This window comes from Poecilia reticulata, chromosome 11, assembly GCF_904066995.2.
Source record: "Poecilia reticulata chromosome 11, P_reticulata-male-v2, whole genome shotgun sequence".
Lineage (NCBI taxonomy): Eukaryota > Metazoa > Chordata > Actinopteri > Cyprinodontiformes > Poeciliidae > Poecilia > Poecilia reticulata.
The window spans coordinates 11,647,376-11,673,300 of NC_088840.1; the positions used below are offsets into that span (position 1 = coordinate 11,647,376).

Genomic DNA, 25,925 nt, shown 5'->3' on the forward strand with positions numbered 1-25,925 from the left:
TTACTCTGAGCAGTCTGGTGGGTCGCACTGACCCCATGTGTGGTTTTACAAGAGTCTGTGTGTAGTTTAGGGACTTGGTGATCTCATGGGACAAGCCCTGCTTCTCTGCTGTCTGACCATGCCATTTGCTGTGCTTCTCCTGAGCCTCATGCTAAGACCGCAGGAAGGTTAAATTGTAAACATTATTCTTAATTTGCAAGCTTAAATGCTTGTAAAACTATGATTTTATGATGTACACTTTGTTTTTTCTGTCTACCCCGGCCCTCACGGTGAAACTAAAGTTCATTGCCATGAAATATGAATATTCATCAGTAAAGTCTCATCGGTAAGGTCTAGCTAGTCCTTAAAGTGGTTAGATTTTCGTACTGTATGTTTTTGTTCTTTCTTTTTTTGTAATTTTTTAAATAACTAACTCTAGTTTGAGATTTAAAGTAAAGTAAATATGCTGACATTTAAATTACTGATGTGTCCTTAAGTCTCAAAGTTTCAAAACGTGTCGAGTATAAGAAGATTTTTGTGAAGTGCGAATGCTTGCATTGAAATCGGATGCTGTGATGTTTGAATCTTTACAAATCGACCGGTCGTACCATGTGACTAACACAGAAACAGTCTGAAGGTTTGGGCTTGATTCAAAATATAAAGTAGTAAAATGCTCCTGATGCTCCCATCACATTGTTTTTTTGTATTGTGTGTTTGCAATCTATTTGAGCTTTTTTTTTTTTTTTTTGCAGTGGAACCATTATGAAAGAGCTTCTTACAAAGAATAGAGAAGTCTGTAATTTCCAGTGGTACATTGTAACTGTGAAAGACAATATAAATTCTTTAATGCATAAAAAACACCAGCTCACCTACCAATAAGCAAGTGTTTTGTAGTTCTTCTACACCTGAGAAGCCCTCCTGTCTTCCACTCATTGCCGGTACACTGTAAAATCTAATTAGTTCACCTTACTTATTTCTTTTTGAGGCAATGAGTTTGCATAATTTTTTAATCAAAGTAAGCTTAAAATTAGTGAGTTCATACATCTCATTTAATTATGTAAGCAAGCGATCAAGTAGTACAACTAATTAAAAAAAAAAAAGTTAATGTAACAAACCAGTTTTCTTGATTCCTTGTCCTCTCTCTCTCTCTCTCTCTCCCCCTCTTCCTCTCTCTCTTATTCTTTTTAAATTAAGGTTTTATTTGCTTTAGTGTCGTTTATTTGAGAGTGGTCAGGTCAGGAAAATGGGTAATGAGAGAGGGAGAAGACGTGGTAAATGTCATCAGGCTGGGGTTCAAACCTGTGGCAGCTGCATCAAGGACTAAGGCCTCTCCTTACATCGGTTGCAAAGCAAGCATGCCATTTTATGTTTAAGTTGGGTACAAAATCTTTATATTATATCATAGTGTATGTTCTAGTGAGCTAAAGATTGCCTTTTTAGAAAGGTCAAAGAGAAGGTAGATGATGTTAGATGTATTTTTTTTGTAAAAACAAAACAAACAAACAAAACTAATGAGCAAAAAGATTTGTTTTATTCTGTTTGTACATCACAAGATGTGAGATATGTCATCCATAATCTCAATCAGAATTCCATCTAAGTGATCTGCTGGTATTCCACGTTATCCAGCTGGTACATTCGCCCGTACAGGCAGGCAGTGATCAGGCCTCCGCTCAGGTTGGAGTGTTTCATGGCCACTCTCCCACCTGCAGCTTTCTCCAGCTTATCCAGTTGCTCGATTGCCAAGGGCACATGTAATCTGTCTGGAAAGTTGCCTCCATCAAGAAGTCCATCTTAGACTCCGCCTCCTCCACTTTCTGTCCACATGAGCTGGCCTCCAGCCCCGCACAGCGGACCACTGCACATACCTGTATGGAAGAGAGGTAAATGCAGCTGGACTTCAACAACATTTTAATCAGGAACATAACTTGTGTTTTGTGGATTAATTTCACTTGGAGGAATACATTTCTATAGTTTAGATTTGTTAATCTTGATTATAGGCAACAGCAAATGATGACCCAGAATTCATTTCTGTTTCAGTCAGACAACCTCCGCCAGGAGGTTAAGCCACAGAATGTCCATCGCTGGCTGTTTTGTCCTACATCAAAGATCATCAATGGAACGAAAAGATATGGTTGAGGTGGTGGTCAAACAATAAGGATAAATTGCATGATAATTGTTGCCAGGCACATGCAGAGAGGGGCTGATGGGACTTGATCCATTGGTCCTTTAATCCTTGTTGCCCCAAGTGCCATATATTTGATTTGTTTTTGTTTTTTTACATTTTTATATCTGTGTGGCAGGAGGCCTTCTTGTGCCCCTCAACAATAGTATTTAGCTAACAATAACAATTTAGCAAAAACAAATTAGTCTGGCTTCCCTCGGTCTAATAATGACTGAACTGATTCTCAGTTTTTTGCCTCCATGTTAAGACACCGTGAGGACAGGGGCGGATCTGACCGAACCCTCTATTGAATTATGGGAAATATATATATATATATATATTTTTTAACATATACTTGTTTGTGTACACAGGGCAGGTCATAATTATTAAAAGAAAACTTAAACGTTCTCAATATGTGTTTTTTTGTGTAACAAAAAACATTTTCAATTAAAAAGCTTTGAGCTAAACAAACTGGAAAGCCGATACTCTTTATAATAGTTACACTAAACTCATGAACACATCATTTACCTGTTAACTGTTGCTTGGTAATAAGGCACTGAGTAACTTTATTGGAAATGTTGAAAAAAAGAGAGAGTAATGCAGTGCTTTTAGTGTGTCCAAGTCGTCCTCAGGTGGTCTATATTGTGCATCCGCACAGCACACGCCCTGAAAATTATTCACAGAATTAAAACAAAAATAGTCTCAAAGGGTTTACAATAAAACAATATTCATTTCTATATGTCAGGCCAGGATATATATAGTTTCTGTATAGATGTGCAAGTCATACCAGTGGGTATAAGGACAGCAGTTCCACTTGTTTCCGGGTCCCTTGCAGCAACTTGGGCAGTAAAATTTATCATCACAGCGAATGACCCCCTGATTAAAGCAGTTGACACTGGCTGTCAATGCTGTCTGCAAAATTAAGGTAAAAAAAATGATACATATGAAACACACAAGCTGACTATTCTCCTGTAGCCTATATGTTTTAGTTTATTTTTAATATTCATTTTTGAATGAATATTAAAAATAATATTCATTCAATATTATTTTTTCTCCTCCCCCTGCACTAGAGGGAGGAGAAATATAAACGTAAAGAAAAACTGTCACGTATTGCATGTCCTTCCTCCTTCTTAGTGCTTTCGTACGGAGCCCTCCAGGGGACATGAGGATTTTTTTTTCTTTTGCGTTACCTCGTAATACTTTTGCGTTCCCTCGCAATACTTTTGCATTGCATTGAGTTATTATCGCGGGGTAATAAGTCATCTGATTCTGTCTCTGTTGTGTTCGTGTCTGAATGGTTTAAAGGGCTGCTTTCAGTGCCGTTCCATCTTAGCCTTAACAGACATAAACATGCAGTAAATGAATCAATTTTCAATCAGATTTTTGCACCAAAGCGTTAATAATAATAAACACGTTTTATTATTATAAAACACAGCAAACTAATGGTGGTAGAGGGCAGCACTGGGTTAACTCGGGGAATCTCATCTGTCCGTGTATCAATAAACTCCAAACCTCTTCTTTGTTCTGTCACAATTATCGATTTATTAAATTTTTATTATCATGCTCCAAACTTTGCGAGCACTGACCACCTCGCTCACCCGCTTCCTCATACACGCAAAGCCAGCAGCACACCAGTAACCTTCCCATTCATACTTGATGACAGTCACGCCCACATCGACACGCCCACCACCAGGTGTCAAAGCCGCTGCTTCTGTCATATCAATAATTACTTATTTCATTCATATGGCTCTTACAGAGCCTCAGTGAAAACGTGTTTATTATTATTAACTATTTGGTGCAAAAAAGTATTGCGAGGGAACGCAAAAGAGAAAAAAATTCCCCATGTCCCCTGGAGGGGTCCGTACCTTAGAAGGAAATAAAAAATAAAAAGCCTGACTGCGCGGAATATTTTGCTCATTTCAATAATGAAGTTTTTACATTCAGGTCTCTGATGAAGTTTTAAATCACTCACCAGACATTTCAGACTGACGTTTTGTTTCCGACTGCTTAATGAGCAAAACACCCTAAAAAGCCTTTTTCAGTTGTAATGTTTTCCTTAATATCAAACTTATGCAAAAATATAAAGGGAGGATAAAAAAAAAAAAAACCTGTTTGTAATCTGAACATTTGTTAACATTTCATTTAACTATTTTCAAATAGAACATTAGCGTTTGCTTTTTTTAAAAATAAATTACAGCTTTATGTCATTAACAGGAGGAAGCATAGAAGAAATCAGTTTGAATCCTTGGCCAGTTGCCGTCCATCTCTATGGCAACCAATGCTTGTTCTGGTTGTGCAAGTTTCTGCAGCTTCCATGGCTGCACAGCGTTTTGAATCAGATATTTCCCTCAGAATCAGGATACCAGACAGGAGACTCGTTGCTTTTTCGTCAGGACAGAAGGATGTGAGCTACTGGCACTGCTATCAGATCAGTTGGCACAGAAAGGTTTCAATGGAGATGGTGAAAAAACGAAAACAGCAATGCTGGTTTACAGGCTGCATGTGTGCAGTTGGAGGTTCAAACCAGGGTGGACAGAGTTAAAAACGCAGCACTGCACTTAAAAGCCTCAGGCAAGTGCACCAACCGAATGTTCTAATACCTTATTATCTCATAATATCCTACATGTTGACGCTTGTACAGTCTGACTCTTCTGCACATCCTTTGTTGTTTGTCTCAAGTTTGCCTAAAAAATAAAAAGACCTGGAAAATATAAAATACAATGCCTATAAAAATCAATCTTGGATGATTTAGCCTTTTCACAGTAAAAAATGCTGGGTTATTTTCATAACCCAATTTCTGGGTTGAAGCTGTTGGGTCATAGGTTGGGTTAGTTTGACCAAACATTAGGTCAAAATTCATAACGCAAGAGTTGGGTCAGAAATGGACCTTACCAAGCTCCGCCCAAAAACGCCCCTCGACAATCCCACGTGACTGCATTGCTCACAAACAAAGCCTCGCGGGACTTAGTTTCTATGTCTAAACATGGCATATTTCGTTTCAACTGACTCTCTACAGAGAATTTCTGAATCGATTAGTGTTGGATTTCTGCCTGATTTTCAAAAAATATCAGACAATGGACAGAGGAACCAACAAGTTCATATCAAATTTTTTTGGACGACATCAAGGTGTTTGAGCCACGGGATGCCTCCAACATTGTGCGAGTCACAGCTAAATGCTACCGATCGATGAGGAAAACAGCAGATCCTCAGACCCTCAGCATAAATATAGCTGTGGACAAAATCACTGATGCCTACTGTTCTTGTAAGGTAAGTCGGGCATCCATGGTTTAGAGCAGTTTCAACAGTTTCAATCTTCAACCCCCCCACCCCCCCCCCCTCCCCCATTCAACAATTTCCGGCAACGCAGGTGATAAATGTGTAACACTTCTTCTGTTACAAACTGACTCCGGTCCCCCACCAGAGAAGGGAAAAGTTATGTGGCCCTCACAGGAAAAAGTTTGGGGACCACTGGTTTAGAGGGTTACTTTTGAAATGACTGATTTCTGTTTGCAAATGTTTCAGTGTGCCTAGGCCTGATTCTCGGTACTCGGTGCTAGCGTGGCTAACACGATTACAGTTTAGTAAAAAGCCTTTTCAGGTGAAATAAAATCTTTAATGTATGTCAGATACGGTATACATTGCATATTGATCTGTTCAGCTAACGTAAAGCTGTAACAGACAGGCTTCAGGATGTAGAAGTTGTATCGGTACTGCCATTATGCTGTACTTGGCTAAAAGGTTTTCATAATGGATGTGTTTATTATTGACTTTATTTTTTTTCATTCACAAAACACAAAGAAAGCAAAGCAATAATACTTACGCCAGCAGACACTTTGTTCTTATTGATCCTACGACCAGTGGCGGAGCTAGACTTTTAAAGTTGGGGGGGCCAGGACTACCTCTGGGGGGGCAAAATTTTAAATGTGTGTGTGCACATATATATAATTTAAAAAAATAACCAAACTGAATATTTGGTTAGTTTTTAAGCCCCTCTGTCATTTGACATGTTATAATTAACACCTTTGACTGGCGCACATGGAGACATGATAGACTTTACGCAGAGTTCATCGCAGAGGAAACTAAAATCAATCAAATAAAAGATCCTTTCTGAATATCATCTCATGGACACTGAACTAAATGCATCTTTCTGACCGGGAGCTGACAGCGTGTTGAAGAGTTATGGACACCTTGGCTAGGAAGCTCTGTTTGGACAGGTAATTTGACGGGTAACAATATTTCGGGTCGGACCAGAATTATTTGCCTGATGGTGCTCAGGCTTCTAATGAGTTTACATTTAATGAGTTTGGAGCACACAGAGAAAACCTAAAGAGAATGTGATTTATTTCTCAGACATTCCTGTAATCTTCTGAAATGAACATCTGGATAATTCAGGAATGAAAGGAACCACTTTGTGTTTCTTTGATGCTTGTTTTATGTACTACACTGCAAAAAATCAAACTCTTACTCAGCATTTTTATCTAGTTTCTGGTGCAAATATCTTAGTACCGTTTAAATAAGACAAAACTAACTTGCGCATAATTTTTAGCAAGATGTGGAAACTTGTTTTAAGTAAATAATTTCTTAATATTGATGAAAAAGTTCTAGTTCCACTGGCAAATTACTTCACTTATGGGAAAAATGTTAGAGAACCTGTAAAACAAAGATCAACCTTTGCTGGTGTGAACATAACGGATTAGCATGAAGCTGCAGCTGAGTCAGCAAACAGGAAGTACTTGACTTCACCACCGTGCCGTTTCCCATCAGCGCCCCCGGCTGCGCCATGTGGTTGTGCCACTGTCCGTCCCGACCCGGCGCCATGCCCATCTGCCGCCACGCTGCCGGCTGGGCGAAGATGATGCTCGGGTCGTTCAGGTTCACGGAGCCGCCACCGCCAGTTACCGTGGGGCTGCCGTTCCCCGACACGGAGCGCAGGGCAAAGGTCAGGCCGGGCGGCGACAGGCCGCCGGCGGAGGCCGAGGCGAGGACGGGGCCATGGATGGGCCAAGAGGAAGAGGCGATGTGGGACTGGTGGGAGGGCAGCAGCCCCGCGGCGGGGTGGAACTGGCCCGGGTGGGAGGAGGGGAAGCTGAAGAGGGACAGCGGGACCTGGGGGGGGCCGACTCAGCCGGGATTACTGTGGGACGTCTGGGGGGAGCCGGAGGACAGCGGGGAGCCGTGGGGGACGGCGGCGGGCTGCGGGGAGTAGGGCGGAGTCTGACGACTGTCCGACTGAAAGAACCGCAGCAGAGAGCCGTGATGCAGAAACGATAACCGTAAACACTAATGTGACGGAGCGTCAGGGCATCTCTAAGTTTGAAAAGCCAAATATTTTTCCAAAAAAAAGTTACAATTTCTTGAGTATCAACAGTCTAATCTTCTAAATTTAGGTTTTTAATTATGCATTTTATTACAAACCTTGAAAAACAAATTCAGGCTGAAGCATTTTTCAGGATGTGAAGCAAACGGACCGAGCGGTTTGAACTCACACATTCAGAAGGTTGTCTGGTTCTTCCCGGAGAGTCGGCCGCCACCGCCGCCGGGATGGGGATGGACTGGGAGTTCACCACGCTGCGCACCATCAGAGGAGCTGCAGCGAAACGCAGAAACAACAGCTTTTCATTCATGTCCAGCCCTGCAGCTCCATCACAGCTGTCAGCTGTATCAGGAAGAGGCCCACAGCATCACAGATACCACACCGTACCCGACAGTTAGGAACTATTATGTCACAGATTGTTTTTCAATATGATAATTTGGTAAATTCAGTTCGATTTTGGACCAAAGTTGTAACATTTGTTACGTTTCCAGCTGCTGTGGTTCTCAAACGCTCTCAAAAACCTGTTCCCCTCCTGGCCTGTGGGGGCGCTGCACCAAAATCTCTGAAGACGCTGAGCGCAGCTTCCTTCTTCAGAAAATGTCAACTAAAATGGAGGCGTCAGATTTTAGCTTTTGGCTTAAAACCATCAGTCATTTCTCCCACCAGCGAGTTTCGGTTGTTTTTACCCAGGATGGAAGAATTTGGAAGCCATTTTTCATTAATATCTATAAAATGAGTTGGTTGACACCAAATTGGCCTGATTGACCTTTTGACCTCTAGCTTTCACAAAACAAAGCAGCAGAAAGGAGCTGCTGGACCTGGGGAGTGTTTTTACTGACGCACGGCCCTCTGCTTACTGGGGGCGGCGGCGTTCCTCTGCTTGAGGTGGCGGTTCTCGGGACAGTCCCGCCGGACGTGTCCCATGTCCCCGCACTGGAAGCAGCGTCTGTCCTTCGGCTCCCGCTCGTCCTCCTTGTTGTCCTCGTCCTTCTCGTTTTCCTTCTTCTTCACCCTGAAGGAAAAAACAAGAAGACAAATAAAAACCTGCAGCGTGTGAAAAGCTTTTCACCAAATGACTGTTTCACTGCGAAAAAGACTTTTAGTTCTAACTTTACTTTTGGTTTGATTCAACTAATTTATTCCCAGAATAAGAACAGGGTTTGGGTCACTTTCTTTCAAAGTGTTTGCTTTAAAAGTTGAGTTTAATCAATTAGAAAAAGCTGATTTTGGTGCATTAAAGTCAAAAAGAGAAAGAAAAACAAGCAGAAAAAAAACTGTCTGAGTTTGAAACGTCAGGAAGTTGAGAAAAAAAAGGTTTTTAATTATTGGAGCTTGTAAAATTTAACATTTTTGACTTTTGTAAATTTTCCTGAGTTTCAACTTTTCAATATAACAAATTTCCAAGAAACTTTTCTGAGATTTTTTGGCACAAAATTAACTTGCAAGTAGCTTTTCAGGTAGAAACAGAAGCTTGTTTCAATCTTGATGAAAAAATACCAAATCCATCTTCAGATTATTTCACTTATAACATTTTTCCCAAGTTGTAAGTGAAATAATTTCAAAAATTAATTTTGTGTTACTTCCACCGTAATGTTTGCACTAGAAATTGATCAGGAACACTTTGTGTTTTTGCAGTGCATCTGCATCAAGCACCAACTCTAAACGGATCAGATTTGTGTCATTCTTGAATTGCAGTCGGACCACAGAAAAATCAGTCCAAGGGCCACAAATGGCCCCCAGACCACACTTTGAACACCAGTTAAATCATAAAGTTGTTCCTCCTGCTGCCTTCAGCGTAAAGGACAAGCTGTCAGAGGACGACCTGCGTCTCTTCGGGCAGTCCTTCATGTAATGTCCGATCTTCCCGCAGATCCGGCAGCAGCGGTCGTTGGGCGCCAGCTCTCCGTCGGTCAGCACCTTCGAGTCGAAGAAGTATTCCTGCAGAGGAAGGCGGCGCAGATTTAACCCCCCCGGTTCATCAGGACGCCTGGGAGGGAAAGCGTGGAGGAACGTACCACTTCGGTGCCGGGGATGGGAATGAACGGCGTTCCGAACAGCTTCCGCCCGTTGATGAACGCCTTCATGATGAAGTTCGTCACTGAGGGGTGGAAAAAAAATCCATCCGGCTTAAAATCTGAAGATGCTAAGCTAACTAAATCTGTGCAGAACTAATCATAAAAAACATCTGATGAATCTGAATTGTTCAAATTGAACTGTTTGGAAATGGACGAGGGGTTCCTCAGGGCTCAGTCCTCAGCCCACTGTCATTCTACTGGCACAAATAAAATCCAAACTCCAAATGCAGAAACGCTGAATAAAACACTGAACTTTATGATACTTTTTGATAACTAGAATCAATTCCATGCTGAATCGAACTGAAATAATTTTTGTTTAAAGCTTTTCTAGCATCGTTTTGTACGTGGTGATAAACTTGGCTCTGGCCTCCGCTGTAATAAAGACGATATAACAGAAAATATAAACGGATAATACATAAAAACTAGTTAGATGTGAAAAATATATTCAGTCAAAAAAAAAAGAACAGACTGGAAACATTAAAGCTGCAAAGTGTAACTTTCATAAAAGTATGTTTTTAAATATTTGCCCCATCTGTGAAAAGAAAAACAGATTTTTCTGTGAACTGGATTCATTTAACATATTTGCTTCATTCGGTGAGATAAATGTTTAGTTTTTACTCATCAAACTGCATCTGCTGGTTCAGCTCTGGTTTCATTTGACCTCTAAAGTATCTCAGATGATGTACGGCTGATGAAGTGCAGATTTAATAAACGTGAGTTTTGCTTTTCAGACTTACTTTTACGTGACACTCCAGCACCGAGATTATGATTCAAGTCAAACGGATCTGGGAACAGAAAACATGTTAAAAGTTAATCAAACCGCCGGCGGAGCTCAGCAGCAGGTGAAAGCAAAGCGGCCCGGTCACCTTCGATGGCGATGCATTTGCTGGTCCACTGCTTCTCGAACGTGGTGAGGCGTTTGTGCTGCCGGATGCTGATGACGTGCTCCTTGAAGTCGAACTCTTCGGTGTAGAAGCCGAAGCAGGCCGAGCCACAGCTCCCCCACCGACTCGGTGTTGGGCTGCCGGTCGGCCAGCCGCTGACGCTGCGCGACAAGAACAAGGCTGAGAAACCTGCCGCCGTGTAAACGTGTCACACCAGCCGATAATTAATGACGAGTTTGTTTTAAATAACTGAAATGCAGCCAAACTGGTGTCACGTCTTTCCTCTTTCATCCAGTTTTCACTTTATGCTGTTTTTCTTATTTTTAAGCAGTTACAAGCGACAATGAGGAAACTTGAAACTGCTGCTGCGCAAGTTACCCAGCAGGCCGTTGCTAGGCAACCGGAGTTGGAAGGGAACTCCAAACTGCTTTTTACCCAGCAGGCCGTTGCTAGGCAACCGGAGTTGGAAGGGAACTTCAAACTGCTTTTTACCCAGCAGGCCGTTGCTAGGCAACCGGAGTAGGAAGGGAACTCCAAACTGCTTTTTACCCAGCAGGCCGTTGCTAGGCAACCAAAGAGTGAGTGAGTTAGTTGACTCCAACCCGGCTTCACTCGCCGTGAGAGGTGGAGCAGCTAAAGTCTTCCCTCTGCCTACATCCCCCAGAATGCTGTGCGGTTCTGGATCAAAGCTCAGTGAACATTCTATCAGATGTCTGTAGATTAGGGCTGTTGTAAACGATTATTTTAGTAATCGAGTAATCTATAGATTTTTCTTACGATTAATCGAGTAATCGGATAAAAACAATTATGAAATAAAATATTGGTAAATCTTCCATAACACCAGTGTTACTATCGGATATCAACATCAGTCTATTTTTTCCACATTTGAGCTTCCCTACCAGTTACTTTTTGGTAGACCGGGGGAGAAACACGGGATATTTACGGCTCCTCCGTTCAGAAACTCATCTACCAGCCATGTTCCGCCTCCCGTTTGTTCAGACTGGGATGATATAAGTTTATTGTGCGGTTCGTCCGTAAAGCAGCTCTTACCCTGTAAGTATCAACCCTCAGCCGCCCGCCGTGTTCAGTCTCTCCGCTCACCTGTAGAAATCCTCCTCAGCTTCTTCCCGCCGTTTAACCAGCAGCTCCGGAGCAGAAAGGCTGCCGAACTCCCGGCATCGCGCCGGTCATTTTAAGGATGTTTATTGGTCCCACAAAAACGATGAAAACCCGGAATTATCACCAATCAGTAAAATCCCTGCGGGCCGAACTGGAAGATTGGATGCCAACACGTAGCTTCCGTCAACAACTCAGAGGCGGAAGTCAGAGCTCCGCGCAACGCAAATAATGTTCCGGCTGAAACACGGTGCGCTAAATGATAAAACATAAATTAACGAAGCTTCGAGGCAGGTCAATTTTCCTCGAGGAATTTTAATAGTCGAGGTACTCGAATCACTCGAGGAATCGTTTCAGCCCTACTGTAGATATTGTCATGAAATCTGGTATGAGCATGTGAGATCTGTCCAGGTGCACACAGAAAACGGAATAAAGGCTTGAGACATAACAGTATACCCTGTATAATGATTTGATGATGATTATAAGTTGTAACAGGTTTAAGTGATAATACACACGCCAATGAAGAAATGTCTGTAATGTATGATCAAAATATATGTTCTGTACTTTTAATCAAGTGAATGTTATAATAATGTATGCTCTGTACTCTTAATCAGTTGATTTTATTACACTATGGAAATTGCAGGTTATACTTTTGAGTTAACTCTCACTGAGCGAGAAGCAAGGGTGGGGCAGAATTAGAAACAGATGGTCAGTGAGTCATGAGGCGTTGGTCAGTGAGTCATGAGGCGTTAGGAAAGTCCGGGATTTTCGGCAAGCAGGGAGAAGGGTCTGACTTCATGCAATGGGCAGGTTCCAAGGAGACGCAGCCCTGCCAGGCATGACATCATGCGATGGGCGGGCTCCAAGGAGACGCAGTCCTGCCTTGCAAACCGCCCTGGGTCAGAGGGCATAAATACTGATGTACGGGGGAGAAATAGTGTTCTTCGTCCGCGGCGCAGAAGAGGAGCCACCAGGGGAAGCAGGCTAAAGCCCAGCAGAGGACCACACCCCGGGACCGGGGAAAGCTCCAGGACTTCACGCCGCCTAGAAGGGACGAGTTCCACCCGCCACCGACCCTGGTTCCAGATCCGACCAACTCTTCTGCCTCCTCTACCCAACGCTCTCAACCCAGTTGCAGCCGACTTGGAAAAGAGACGGAGGTCATCTAAAGACAAAGATTCTGCACGTTATAAGGACAACGCACGGTTTTGCTCCGCTTCTCTTCAAGAAAGAGGACTTTGCTCCGGCTGGACAAAGACTCTGACCAAGGACATCTAAAGATTACAGCTGCCGAGACCAAGAACCATCGGGTATGAGTTGACCAGCTTCCCCCAAAGCCTCGCTCAGTGAACTTAGTGATACAGGTTAGGGTTAAGAACGAGGATAGTTTGTGATTGATCCTAGTAGATTTCATTATATTTTTGCCTCTTTTATAACCTTTGGGAATTTAACCTGTTGTCATATGCCCCTGCTAAAGCTTGCTTAATAAAATTATATTCTAAAATTCTAATGAGAATTGTGAACAGTGAGTTTAATTGTGTCAGTCTTAATTATTGTTGGTTCTCCTAAATATGGTAAAGTTAACATACATGATTCTAGAGACAGGGTGGCTTTGTGTTTTCCTCTGGTGAGTGTTAAAATAATGACCCTGGGACTTGAATCTAAGTCACTAAACTTAATCTAGCCGTTAACAAGTGCCGTTATTTTAGGAGAGGAGCTACCGTTAACAGGAGTGGTTGTAGGGGTTATGCAGCTGTGAGGGCTACTCAGCTGATTGTTCCTCAACTGTAAAGGGTCATAACTTCTGGATCGAAGGTAGTCAAAGCTAGACGAGTCCTTTCCGACCCCAGTTTAAACAGATAATTCTCCACAAACTGTCTCTAGGGTAAGACCCAAGTTCTGGGGATTTTCCAGACCTGTTGGACAGAGAACTGGGCAGTAGTGAGTCCAAAGAGTTGTGAGGAGTAGGCGGGACTTACTATTGGGTAGTAACAGACAATATCGATCAGGTGTCCGATTGACACATATTGTTGGCAATTTATCGTCCAGCCCTGCATCAGACCAGATGTCAGAGAATCCTCACCAGCTTGTCCAGGTCGTCACAGAAGAAAGCGATCTAGCCGTCCACCATCCGCTGGGGAACCGTCTGTCCGTCGAAGATCTGGAGCAGGGAAGCTGAAAGGTTAGCTCACGTTTCAGGCCAAAGGTCAAAGATCAGAGGGTTTTTACCTCCTGCAGGACGGGGATGACCGGCGGCTGCCTCTGCTGTAGGAAGTAGAGAACCATCAGGATGTAGGCGTAAGACTAGAGGCTTCCTCTGGAGGCGTCGCCGATGTTGCACCGCTGAGGAGACACAGACCGTCAGAGTCCAACAACTGAAGCATGTGACATTGAACAAACAGTGAGAAAGTGACTTAGATTAAAAAAGATAAAAACATAAAACCCCTTTTAGGCCTTCAGTTAAACGTTGTTTAACTGGGACTCTAACCTTCTGGGACTTTAGACAAAAACACCGTTTGACAAGGACTCCAACCTCTAGGTTTTTAGTTAAACGTTGTTTAACTGGGACTCTAACCCTCTGGGACTTTAGTCAAAAACACCGTTTGACAAGGGCTCCAACCTCTAGGTTTTTAGTTAAACGTTGTTTAACTGGGACTCTAACCCTCTGGGACTTTAGTCAAAAACACCGTTTGACAAGGGCTCCAACCTCTAGGTTTTTAGTTGAACGCAGTCAACTGGAACTCTAAACCCCGTGGGACTTTAGTTAAACGTTGTTTAACTGGGAAGTTTTCCGGGGGGCTTTACATCATTAAAACATAAACAGTGAGAAAGAGAAATAAAAAGAAATGAATAAATAGATAAAAAGTAAAGGTAAAAACATTAAAAACATCGAAAACATCAAAACCCGCACTCTAACCCTAATTTAGCCATAAGCAACTTAAACAAGTTGAGATTTAAAGGCACCCAGTGTTTCAGCTGTTTTACAGTTTTCTGGAAGTTTGTTCCAGATTTGTGGTGCGTAGAAACTGAATTCTGCTTCTCCTCGTTTTGTTCTGGTTCTGCATGCAGAGCAGAACCAGAACCTGCAAGTCACTTTATGCTGCAGTGCTAAGAGTAAACAGGAGATCTCACAAAGGGGCGATTCATAAACACACAGTGAAGAGAATGAGAAAAGGTACAAAAATAAATACGAAGGTGAGATTAAACAAAAAATTATTTGGCTGATCTGCTTGGTGCATCATCCTTGTCACTGATTCAAATGTAAAAAAAAAAATCTTAATTGTTAGATGTTAAATATTTTCCTTATGAACAAAACGAGCAATTAAAGCAAGATATGATATGTTTAAGAGGATCCTCCTCAGTGACTGTTCAAAGTAGATCCAGCAGAGGCTTAGAGACAGTTTCTAAATGTGACTGATGTGTTTAACTTCTGAAAAAATACTCTATAAACACTTGTACTAATTTGTTTGTTTATGGGTATTGTCATAGGTAAAATCTTTGATTTTTACACGTAAGCATGAGTTGGAAGACGGGACAAATACAAAACTTAAATTTATGCACATTTATTGACTTTCATTCACGGATTTAGATGTCTACCATGCATTTTTTTCATTGACAGTAGTCCCACCTTACACATAGCTCCTTGTGTTTCCATAGCAACTAAAACAAACAAGAACCTGACACAGGTTGTTTGACATCATCATGCCACCAATGTTCTCATCTATGATGTCATAAAGGTTCAAAAGATTATTATCATCATTTGGAATACAAGAATTTTCAGTTTGCCCTTCAGCTGCCTTAGGATCCACGTACAGAGAATTTTACACGCTTTCAGCTTAAAAATGATGCTAACAATCGGTTGGGGCCTGGGCTACTTAGCCTCAAAAGGAATGGAGAAACTTCTTGGTCATCATAAAGAAGAAGTTGCCGAAGACCACGAAGAAAATATTAGGTGGAGATATTTTGGGTTTGAGGAGTTAATTCCAGAGGACCAAAGCCACGCGGACATTTCCGCCAACATCGCCAGTGGCATTTCAGGTGTTGTGACGAGATTAACAAGTTTCACCCCTGAAGATGCCGTGGCTTTGGAGACCATCTGTGCAATGAATTGGGACACTTGCTCTGAGGACACAGATGAAGAAAAAGATGACATGGACGCTTCCACCAACCTTGTCAGTGCCGCTTCAGGGGTATTGACACCTTTACCTGATTTTACCCCTGAAGACACCGTGGATCTTGCCACGGTGTCCAGATGCGAACTGGACTTAGAAACACGCCCTGAGGACGCAGATGAAGACCAAAGTGACATGGACGCTTCTGCCAACCTTGTCAGTGGCACTTCAGGTGTCTTGACAAGTTTGGCAACTTTTACTGATGAAGATCCTGTGGCTTTGGAAAGCATCTGTGGACTCCATTTGGAAACTTGTCCAGGGGACGCAGACACTGATGTCTGTACAAGTGTCGATGTTCCCCTTGACAAAATGGACCTGGCCGTTGAAACGAGCTGTGACGGCCAGGAAGATGCGATAAATTTAGAACCAGTCTATGAGGATCCATTGGTAGAAGAGGCTTCTTCTGTTGATGGAAACTCAGAAGACGGAGTTCAGAATTACGCAGACCATTTTGATGGCATGGACGCTGCAGATACGGACGTCGCCTCAAAGGAAATCCCTTCTTCTGACACAGCTGCTGATAATGTTGTGGCACATTTTGAAGAAGTTTCTGAGCATTCTTCAGAAAAACCATCTTCTTCAGAAATTCTCACAGAAGATGACATTGAATTCTTCAAAAATTATTACAGGAGGGTTATTTCCTCTAGAAGATCATCCATCCGGGGATATTTAAATTTGGAGAATTACGTGCCACCTTTAGAGAGAATTTCTGAGTGTTCAACATCAGAAGAAATGGATTCTGAAGAAATCTCAGAACATGTTCAGATTGAGCCACAACATCATGAAAGCAATGATGTTGAAGAAGTGGATGTTTCTATTGAGGAAGTTCAATCTGAAAGCAGAAATGCCGGAAATTTAAGATCACGTGTTTCCAAGTGGCTTCGCCAGCAAGGCAGTAGGTTGGCTAATCTCCTACCAACGAGAAAAGCCAACAAGTAGCAGTTCGCATTGGGCACCTTTTGTGGAGCTGTTGGAGGGGTGCTGGAGAGTGTCCCTCCAACAGACTTCCTTGTTCTGCTGGGGGATTTCAACACTCACATGGGCACTCACAGTGAGACCTGGAGGCTTGTGGTTGAGAGGATCGGCCACCCTGATCTAAACCCGAGTAGTGTACTGTTATGTGACTTCTGTGCTCGTCATGGACTGTCCATAATGTACACCTTGTTCAAGCATACGGGTGTCCATATGTGCTCATAGCACAAGGACACCATGGCCACAGTTCTATGGTAGACTTTGTTGTTTCCCATCTGATCTGTGGCTGTATGTCTTGGACTCTTGGGTGAAGACAGGCAGAGCTGTCCACTGACCACTCCCTGGTTGGTATCCTCCCAAATCATCAGTCAACTTCCAGTCAAACCAGAGAGGCCCAAAAGTGTTGTGAGGATCCTGGCAGAGTCATCTGTGAAACAGAGCTTCAAATTTCACCTCTGGAAGAACCTTGAACACATTTTGGAGAAAGTGGATAGAACATCGCCCCCAACTCCATTGTCAATGCGGCTTATCGGAGAAGTGGCCACAAGATTTTCTGTGCCTGTTTTGGGGACAACCCTAAAATCAGCTCGTAGGCACCAGAAGGGAGGGATGCTCTCAAACCAAAGATAGAGAACTATCAGGACTTTTTGGACCGACTCCCTGGAAGCAGCTGATGGATACTGGCAGTCCAACTAGCATGCAGCTCGGGTGGTCGCTAAGAGAGAAACTCGGGTGTAGAGGAAGTTCCCAGAGCCCATGGAGAATGACTTGGACAGATCATCATAAATTGCGGTTTGTAGGTCATGAGGTTGACATAGTGGACCCATGACAAATACACCAAGTCCAGGCAGCACAGAGGCGAGAAGACTGCGGCGACAGGAGGCGAGAAGACTGCGGCGGACGGAGGCAAGAAGACTGCGGCGACAGGAGGCGAGAAGACTGCGGTGGACGGAGGCAAGAAGACTGCGGCGCCAAGAGGCGAGAAGACTGCGGCGGAAGGAGATGAGAAGACTTCGGCGGACGGAGACGAGAAGACTGCGGCGGACGGAGGCGAGAAGACTGCGGCGGCAGGAGACGAGAAGACTGCGGCGGACGGAGACGAGAAGACTGCGGCGGACGGAGACGAGAAGACTGCGGGGACGGAGACGAGAAGACTGCGGCGGACGGAGGCGAGAAGACTGCGGCGGACGGAGACGAGAAGACTGCGGCGGACGGAGACGAGGAGACTGCGGCGGAGGACGGAGACGAGGAGACTGCGGCGGACGGGGACGAGGAGACTGCGGCGGACGGAGGCGAGAAGACTGCGGCGGACGGAGACGAGAAGACTGCGGCGGACGGAGACGAGAAGACTGCGCCGGAGACGAGAAGACTGCGGCGGACAGAGACGAGGAGACTGCGGCGGACGGAGACGAGGAGACTGCGGCGGACGGGGACGAGAAGACTGCGGCGGACGGGGACGAGGAGACTGCGGCGGACGGAGACGAGGAGACTGCGGTGGACGGAGGCGAGAAGACTGCGGCGGACGGAGACGAGAAGACTGCGGCGGACGGGGACGAGAAGACTGCGGCGGACAGGGACGAGAAGACTGCGGCGGCAGGAGGCGAGAAGACTGCGGCGGACGGAGGAGAGAAGACTGCGGCGGACGGAGGAGAGAAGACTGCGGCGACTGAAGAAAAACAGGATGGCGTTTAGGAACCAGCCATGCCACCAGCTGGACAGCCTGTCAACCAGAGACAGTCAAACTGCTTGGAAACCATTAGCAGAGATACTGAGGCTGGCAGAATGGCTGGGGATGGTGATGGAGAATTTGTAAAAAAAATAAAATAAATATATAAAGAATAATATATTTCTTATCAAAATATGTATTTATGCTTTTATTTCTTGTCAAAAAAAATATACACACACAACATAATAATAAAGATAAATACATAACTAAAATAATAAATATATAAAGAATAATATATTTCTTATCAAAATATGTATTTATGCTTTTATTTCTTATCAAAAATATATGTATACACACACAACATAATAATAAAGATAAATATATAAATAAAAGAATAAATATATATCCGACATGTATAAATAAAATTATATATATATATATATATATATATATATATATATATATATATATATATATATATATATATATATATATTATATAATAACGTATATATATAACGTAAAAGACTAATCTTTTACGTGTCATCCATAGCCGCGTTAACTTAGTGAAACATATAAATGTAGGTATTAATTTCGTGCTATGATCCACAGCAAATTGATCTGTATTCTCCAAGCTACGCAGACTCGTTGCCATAGCAATTGACAACAATGCCACTTCAGTTTTAGGATTTAATACCAAAAAACATTCAAGAATTTTTCACACAGAACAGAACATTTAGTTAGTTGTTGTATGTTTTAGGCTTCATGTTTTATTAATAAATAATTGCTGCGGTAGATTATCTACGGCTTCTACTTTACTGAATTATTTAAACATTAACTGTAGCCCACAAAACGCACATTTAAATTAAAAAAAACTAAACAAAAACATCTTATTGCTGTCTTACCTTTACGTGTCAATGAAATCCATGCACCGCTAATTCTGCACAGGAATATCCGTTCATCCAAAGCCAAGTTTATCCTCGGCATGTCTTTTCTACTCAGTTTGAGAATCAAACTGTCTGGAAGTAAAACTTTCACCTCCGGTGTTGGTCTTCCTTTAGTTATTATCTCCTGCTTCAATTAAAAATCCACTTTAGAAAACTGTTTAAGTTTAGAAATGTAGTCTTTCATGTTGACGTCGGAAGAGAGAAGAAAACAAATATATCGCTGTACTTTACTTATTTACTGTGTGGCTAGCTCCATGGCTAGCTCACCGTGTCTTACTCTGCAGTTGTGCAGTCACTATATCTGGGATCATGAGCGCCCCCAGCGGTGAGGCAAGAGAACTGCCTGCCTCACCTCGAGTCTGTTCTCTGCCGTTTCTTATCGCTCCTCCGCACACAAAACACAATACACACGCAGTTAGTGACAAAAACACTTTACATTATTTACATAAGCGAAATTATGGAAAATCAGTCCATATATTAAATGTTTATTAGCCATTTTATTGCCGGCGTACAGACAGTGGCGGAGCTAGACTTTTAAAGTTGGGGGGGCCAAGGGGAGCCAGGACTACCTCTGGTGGGACAAAATTTTAAATGTGTGTGTGCACATATATATAATTTAAAAAAATAACCAAACTGAATATTTGGTTAGTTTTTAGGCCCCTCTGTCATTTGACATGTTATAATTAACACCTTTGACTGGCGCACATGAAGACATGATAGACTTTATGCAGAGTTCATCGCAGAGGAAACTAAAATCAATCAAATAAAAGATCCTTTCTGAATATCATCTCATGGACACTGAACTAAATGCATCTTTCTGACCGGGAGCTGACAGCGTGTTGAAGAGTTATGGACACCTTGGTAAGCTCTGCTTTGACAGGTAAATATTTCGGGTCGGACCAGAATTATTGCCTGATGGTGGCTCAGGCTTCTAATGAGTTTACATTTAATGAGTTTGGAGCACACAGAGAAAACCTAAAGAGAATGTGATCTACTTATTGTAGTTTATGTAGAGGAATAGCAGCTGACTGTTGAGAGAGGAAAGAAATTCAAGTGCAGATCCGGTATGCAGAAACAAGCGCAGTGCGCTGGGCAATAAATGCGCTTAAATGCTCCACCGTTAAACTCCAATTAATCACACATGAGATGACAAACGCCAAATATACAATATATAGTTACACTGCTTACGTTAATGGTGTTTTAAAAACAAAACCAGTAAAAACTTTACCTAGTTAATATGCCAGATTCCCTCCTCAGCCTCGTCTTGATGAGAACAGAGAGCAGTTCGCTGGTTTCTGTCCAGACTGTGATCAGCTGACCACTTGGTGCGCAGACAGTTTCAACTTTACGCACAGAGAACATCGTGGAGCTCATTATTAATCAGACTAAGAACAATATCAGTCAGAGAATCACCTCTGATCAGATCGCTTTAACGGACCAGAGGCTCTAGAGCGTCCAGCAGCTGATCCGCTTCTGCTGGTTTTTCTCCCGCTGAGGGAAGTGATGCGGGATCAGGAAACGATCAGAGTTCTGCCGTCTTCTAATCACATAATTTCGTGAAATGTTACCTGATTTCAAAAACGTTCTCGCAGAGAAATAATAAATGTTTCATTTGATGACTACAAATTGGAAATAAAATGATTTTTTTCTTTGACGGGCAACGAAAAACCTCCAGCGCCACCTCTGCTCCAAACTACGAACATTGTCGGCCCCTCTTCGGTTTTTTCTCTTTTTTGCGGAGGATCAATAAATAACTTATTGGTGTTTTACCATCACCACCAGGTATGAAGTGCTTTAGCCTTTGAGCTGCACCACAGCGCAGCAACTGAAACACCCAGGAGAATATCAGCTTGTTATGAGTATAAAGGAGGCTGGTATCACGCCTGATATAAATCTATTTATTTATGTCATCACATGGACTTATATAAAGTTTTATACATTTTCTTTGATATATTTATTATTGTTTTTCTTCTTTAGATATTAGGTTGACTTAGAATGATTCCAAATAATGTACAGGAATAATCTGGTGCTGTTACATGTCAATCATCTGGGGGGGCCACTAGGGGGCCAATCAGTAGGCCACTGCCTACGACGGTTGACCTGCGGTTGAGCTGCAAATGCGGTCGTGCACAAGCTTTAATCCAAGCAAGGCTTTCCATTTCAGATTTTGGAAATCTGTGAATTTTAGTTCCACAAACACGATCAGGATACCTGACATCGCCTGTACAGATACCCCACTGACGGAGAACCATTTTTTTCGAGTCCTGACACAAAAACTTTCTGTCGGTCTGGTAGTCCACAATGTACATTAGCGTGAGTTTGTGAGCCGGTAACCCACGTGATAGCTGTGCAGTGACGTCAAATGGGCATTAGCCAATGAAACGCAGTGTCGGGGGTAGATTTATCCAATCGGTTGAGTTAAAGACGAAACTTGGAAGAAGCCACCCCCCTCTTCACAAACCTCCATTTTCAACAAGACTGAGTTGTATATCGGACTTCTCTACTTTGAAATAAGATATGGTAAGTAAAAAGAAGATAATGTTTCAACGTGAATAGGATTTTATAAATAAATAGAATTTTTTTCAAACATGTTTGATATTTATTTTTATGGTTATTTAAAATGTTTATTACGGTAGCTTGCTCTGACAAAGAGCTTCGGTGTTGCTACAACACGGCTGTTGGGGAAAAAAAGATGAAGGGGAAGGGCACAATTTGTCAAGTAATTAAATTCAGTTGTTTAATATAACCTCAATCATATTTGTTCGTAACTAAACATGTTCAAATGTTTAAAAATCGATTTAGTTTTAAAAAGAATGATAGTTGACGGTTTGTCCCCTGATATTCGCTGGGTGCAATATGCGCGCGCATCCTCAGCTGGCTTAGGCAACAACACCAGCAGTAATGGCGGAAGAGAGCGAGCAGAGCTATTAAAAAAGTGGGTATATTATGCTTTTTGAAAATAAAATAACTTTTGCAAAGTTACTATAAATTAGTTGTGTCATTTATAATAACTATATGCTCGGCATATTAACATATAGCTTAATTACAAACATGCTCGGACGGTTTCGGAGTTATCCGCTCCCCTGCAGCCGCTGGCTCGTCTCGCCCGCTCTGTCACTTAACAGGTGTTATGCCCAGAAAAGCCCGCCTGCCCAACCTGCGTGAAGCTGACACCCCACCCACGTCAAAAAATCCAGCAAATAGTCTGAATGGTTAGTGCTCCGTTTGTGCAGGTTTGTGCCGTTAAAATTTTCGTTTGTGCAGTTTTGGTTTCTGAGATATTAAACATTATTTTTTAGGTCATCTAGAGTTCACCATCCCCCATATCGCTCCAAAACAAACCAAAGTGGGCTAGTTCGTTAGTGCTCCGTTTGTGCAGGTTTGTGCAGTTAAAATTTTCGTTTGTGCAGTTTTGGTTTCTGAGATATTAAAAGTTATAATTTGGCCGATGACGTCACCATCCCCCATATCGCTCCAAAACAAACCAAAGTGGGCTAGTTCGTTAGTGCTACGTTTGTGCAGGTTTGTGCAGTTAAAATTTCGTTTGTGCAGTTTTGGTTTCTGAGATATTAAAAGTTATAATTTTGGCCGATGACGTCATCATCCCCCCATATGCTCCAAAACAAACCAAAGTGGGCTAGTTCGTTAGTGCTCTGTTTGTGCAGGTTTGTGCCGTTAAAATTTTCGTTTGTGCAGCTTCGGTTTGTGAGATATAAACATTATTTTTAGGTCATCTAGAGTTCACCATCCCCCCATATGCTCCAAAACAAACCAAAGTGGGCTAATTCGTTAGTGCTCTGTTTGTGCAGGTTTGTGCCGTTAAAATTTTCGTTTGTGCAGCTTTCGTCTTTGAGATATTAAAAGTTATAATTTTGGCCGATGACGTCACCATCCCCCCATATGCTCCAAAACAAACCAAAGTGGGCTAGTTCGTTAGTGCTCCGTTTGTGCAGGTTTGTGCAGTTAAAATTTTCGTTTGTGCAGTTTTTGTCTTTAAGATATTAAAAGTTATAATTTTGGCAGATGACGTCACCATCCCCCCATATGCTCCAAAACAAACCAAAGTGGGCTAGTTCGTTAGTGCTCCGTTTGTGCAGGTTTGTGCAGTTAAAATTTTCGTTTGTGCAGCTTTTGTCTTTAAGATATTAAAAGTTATAATTTTGGCAGATGACGTCACCACCCCCCCATATGCTCCAAAACAAACCAAAGTGGGCTAGTTCGTTAGTGCTCTGTTTGTGCAGGTTTGTGCCGTTAAAATTTTCGTTTGTGCAGCTTTCATCTTTGAGATATTAAAAGTTATAATTTTGGCCGATGACGTCATCATCCCCCCATATGCTCCAAAACAAACCTAAGTGTGGGCTGCTACTTTTAATTCTTCAGATTCTCAGCTGTTGTACAATGTGTACATTTTGTTTTGAACTTCAATAAAGACTTAGAACAAGAAAAAATGTGTCTCATTTCAAGAAATGTTTTAAGATAGCAATGTTTTTCACGAACGTAGCGCACAATAATTGAATCCTGCTAATAAAGGACATGCAGCCTGACCCTAACGTAATGTGTATAACCTGTTCAACTGTGCTTTGATTTCGGAGGTGGTCTGAAGAATTATATTCACATTGTTGATGTACTGTCTGCTGATTATGCAGCAAACGTGTAAAAAATTACATGAGCCTATAAAGGCCAATTTGCTAGTTGAGCATTAATTTGATTTTACCTTGTTAAAAAATCAAAATCGGGGTTGAAAAAATTCCAAAAATGACTTATTCAAAACGATTTGAGACCGCTAGAATATTAACGAGAGGTTGAAATTACACTTGCTCTGCAAAACAAGATGGGAGGGGGGGGGGGGGGCAGGAGGCTCACTACAGTGTGGGTGGAGCCAATCCCAGTTGTGTGAGAACTATGTCAAAGTTCGCAAACATGTCTCCTTGAAGCCCATACACATTTAATTAAGAAATTGGATGAAATGAAAGTCGTTGCATTGAAACTATATTACTAAATATTAAGTACATTACTTGGATGAACTTTGAAATAATGACACATTTCCGTTTTACTCGGCAAAATCTTTGCTCAAGCAACTAGCAAATTAGCCTTTATAGGCTCATGTAATTTTTTACACGTTTGCTGCATAATCAGCAGACATCAACAATGTGAATATAATTCTTCAGACCACCTCCGAAATCAAAGCACAGTTGAACAGGTTATACACATTACGTTAGGGTCAGGCTGCATGTCATTTATTAGCAGGATTCAATTATTGTGCGCTACGTTCGTGAAAAAATATTGCTATCTTAAAACATTTCTTGAAATGAGACACATTTATTCTTGTTCTAAGTCTTTATTGAAGTTCAAAACAAAATGTACACATTGTACAACAGCTGAGAATCTGAAGAATTACAAGAAGTAGCCCACACTTAGGTTTGATTTGGAACATGATAGGGTGACGGTGACGTCATCGGCCAAAATTATAACTTTTAATATCTCAAAGATGAAAGCTGCACAAACGAAAATTTTAACGGCACAAACCTGCACAAACGGAGCACTAACGAATTAGCCCACTTTGGTTTGTTTTGGAGCATATGGGGGGATGGTGAACTCTAGATGACCTAAAAAATAATGTTTAATATCTCAGAAACCAAAACTGCACAAACGAAAATTTTAACGGCACAAACCTGCACAAACAGAGCACTAACGAACTAGCCCACTTTGGTTTGTTTTGGAGCATATGGGGGATGGTGACGTCATCTGCCAAATTATAACTTTTAATATCTAAAGACAAAAGCTGCACAAACGAAATTTTAAACTGCACAAACCTGCACAAACGGAGCACTAACGAACTAGCCCACTTTGGTTTGTTTGGGAGCATATGGGGGATGGTGACGTCATCTGCCAAAATTATAACTTTTAATATCTTAAAGACAAAAACTGCACAAACGAAAATTTTAACTGCACAAACCTGCACAAACGGAGCACTAACGACAGCCCACTTTGGTTTGTTTTGGAGCGATATGGGGGGATGGTGACGTCATCGGCCAAATTATAACTTTAATATCTCAAAGACGAAAGCTGCACAAACGAAATTTTAACGGCACAAACCTGCACAAACAGAGCACTAACGAATAGCCCACTTTGGTTTGTTTTGGAGCATATGGGGGGATGGTGAACTCTAGATGACCAAAAATAATGTTTAATATCTCAGAAACCAAAACTGCACAAACGAAAATTTTAACGGCACAAACCTGCACAAACAGAGCACTAACGAACTAGCCCACTTTGGTTTGTTTTGGAGCATATGGGGGATGATGACGTCATCGGCCAAAATTATAACTTTTAATATCTCAGAAACCAAAACTGCACAAACGAAAATTTTAACTGCACAAACCTGCACAAACGGAGCACTAACGAACTAGCCCACTTTGGTTTGTTTTGGAGCGATATGGGGGATGGTGAACTCTAGATGACCTAAAAATAATGTTTAATATCTCAGAAACCAAAACTGCACAAACGAAAATTTTAACGGCACAAACCTGCACAAACGGAGCACTAACCATTCAGACTATTTGCTGGATTTTTTGACGTGGGTGGTGTCAGCTTCACGCAGGTGCCTGCCCAAATTTGCATCCCCTGTCGCGGGAGCGCG

At 42.2% G+C, this 25,925-nt stretch overlaps 1 protein-coding gene across 1 annotated transcript; it reads right to left on the reverse strand.

Annotated features, from left to right (window-relative positions):
• Positions 1–1,488: 1,488 nt before the first annotated feature.
• On the reverse strand, positions 1,489–13,814 carry LOC145553823 (terminal uridylyltransferase 4-like; the record flags this gene model as incomplete). Its single annotated transcript, XM_081612827.1, has 11 exons — positions 1,489–1,844; positions 2,669–2,806; positions 2,928–3,052; positions 7,627–7,727; positions 8,312–8,466; positions 9,277–9,392; positions 9,470–9,552; positions 10,267–10,314; positions 10,396–10,574; positions 13,613–13,690; positions 13,759–13,814. Coding segments are annotated over 10 exons (999 nt in total), but the record flags the coding sequence as incomplete, so codon positions are not given.
• Between the last annotated feature and the right edge of the window lie 12,111 nt (positions 13,815–25,925).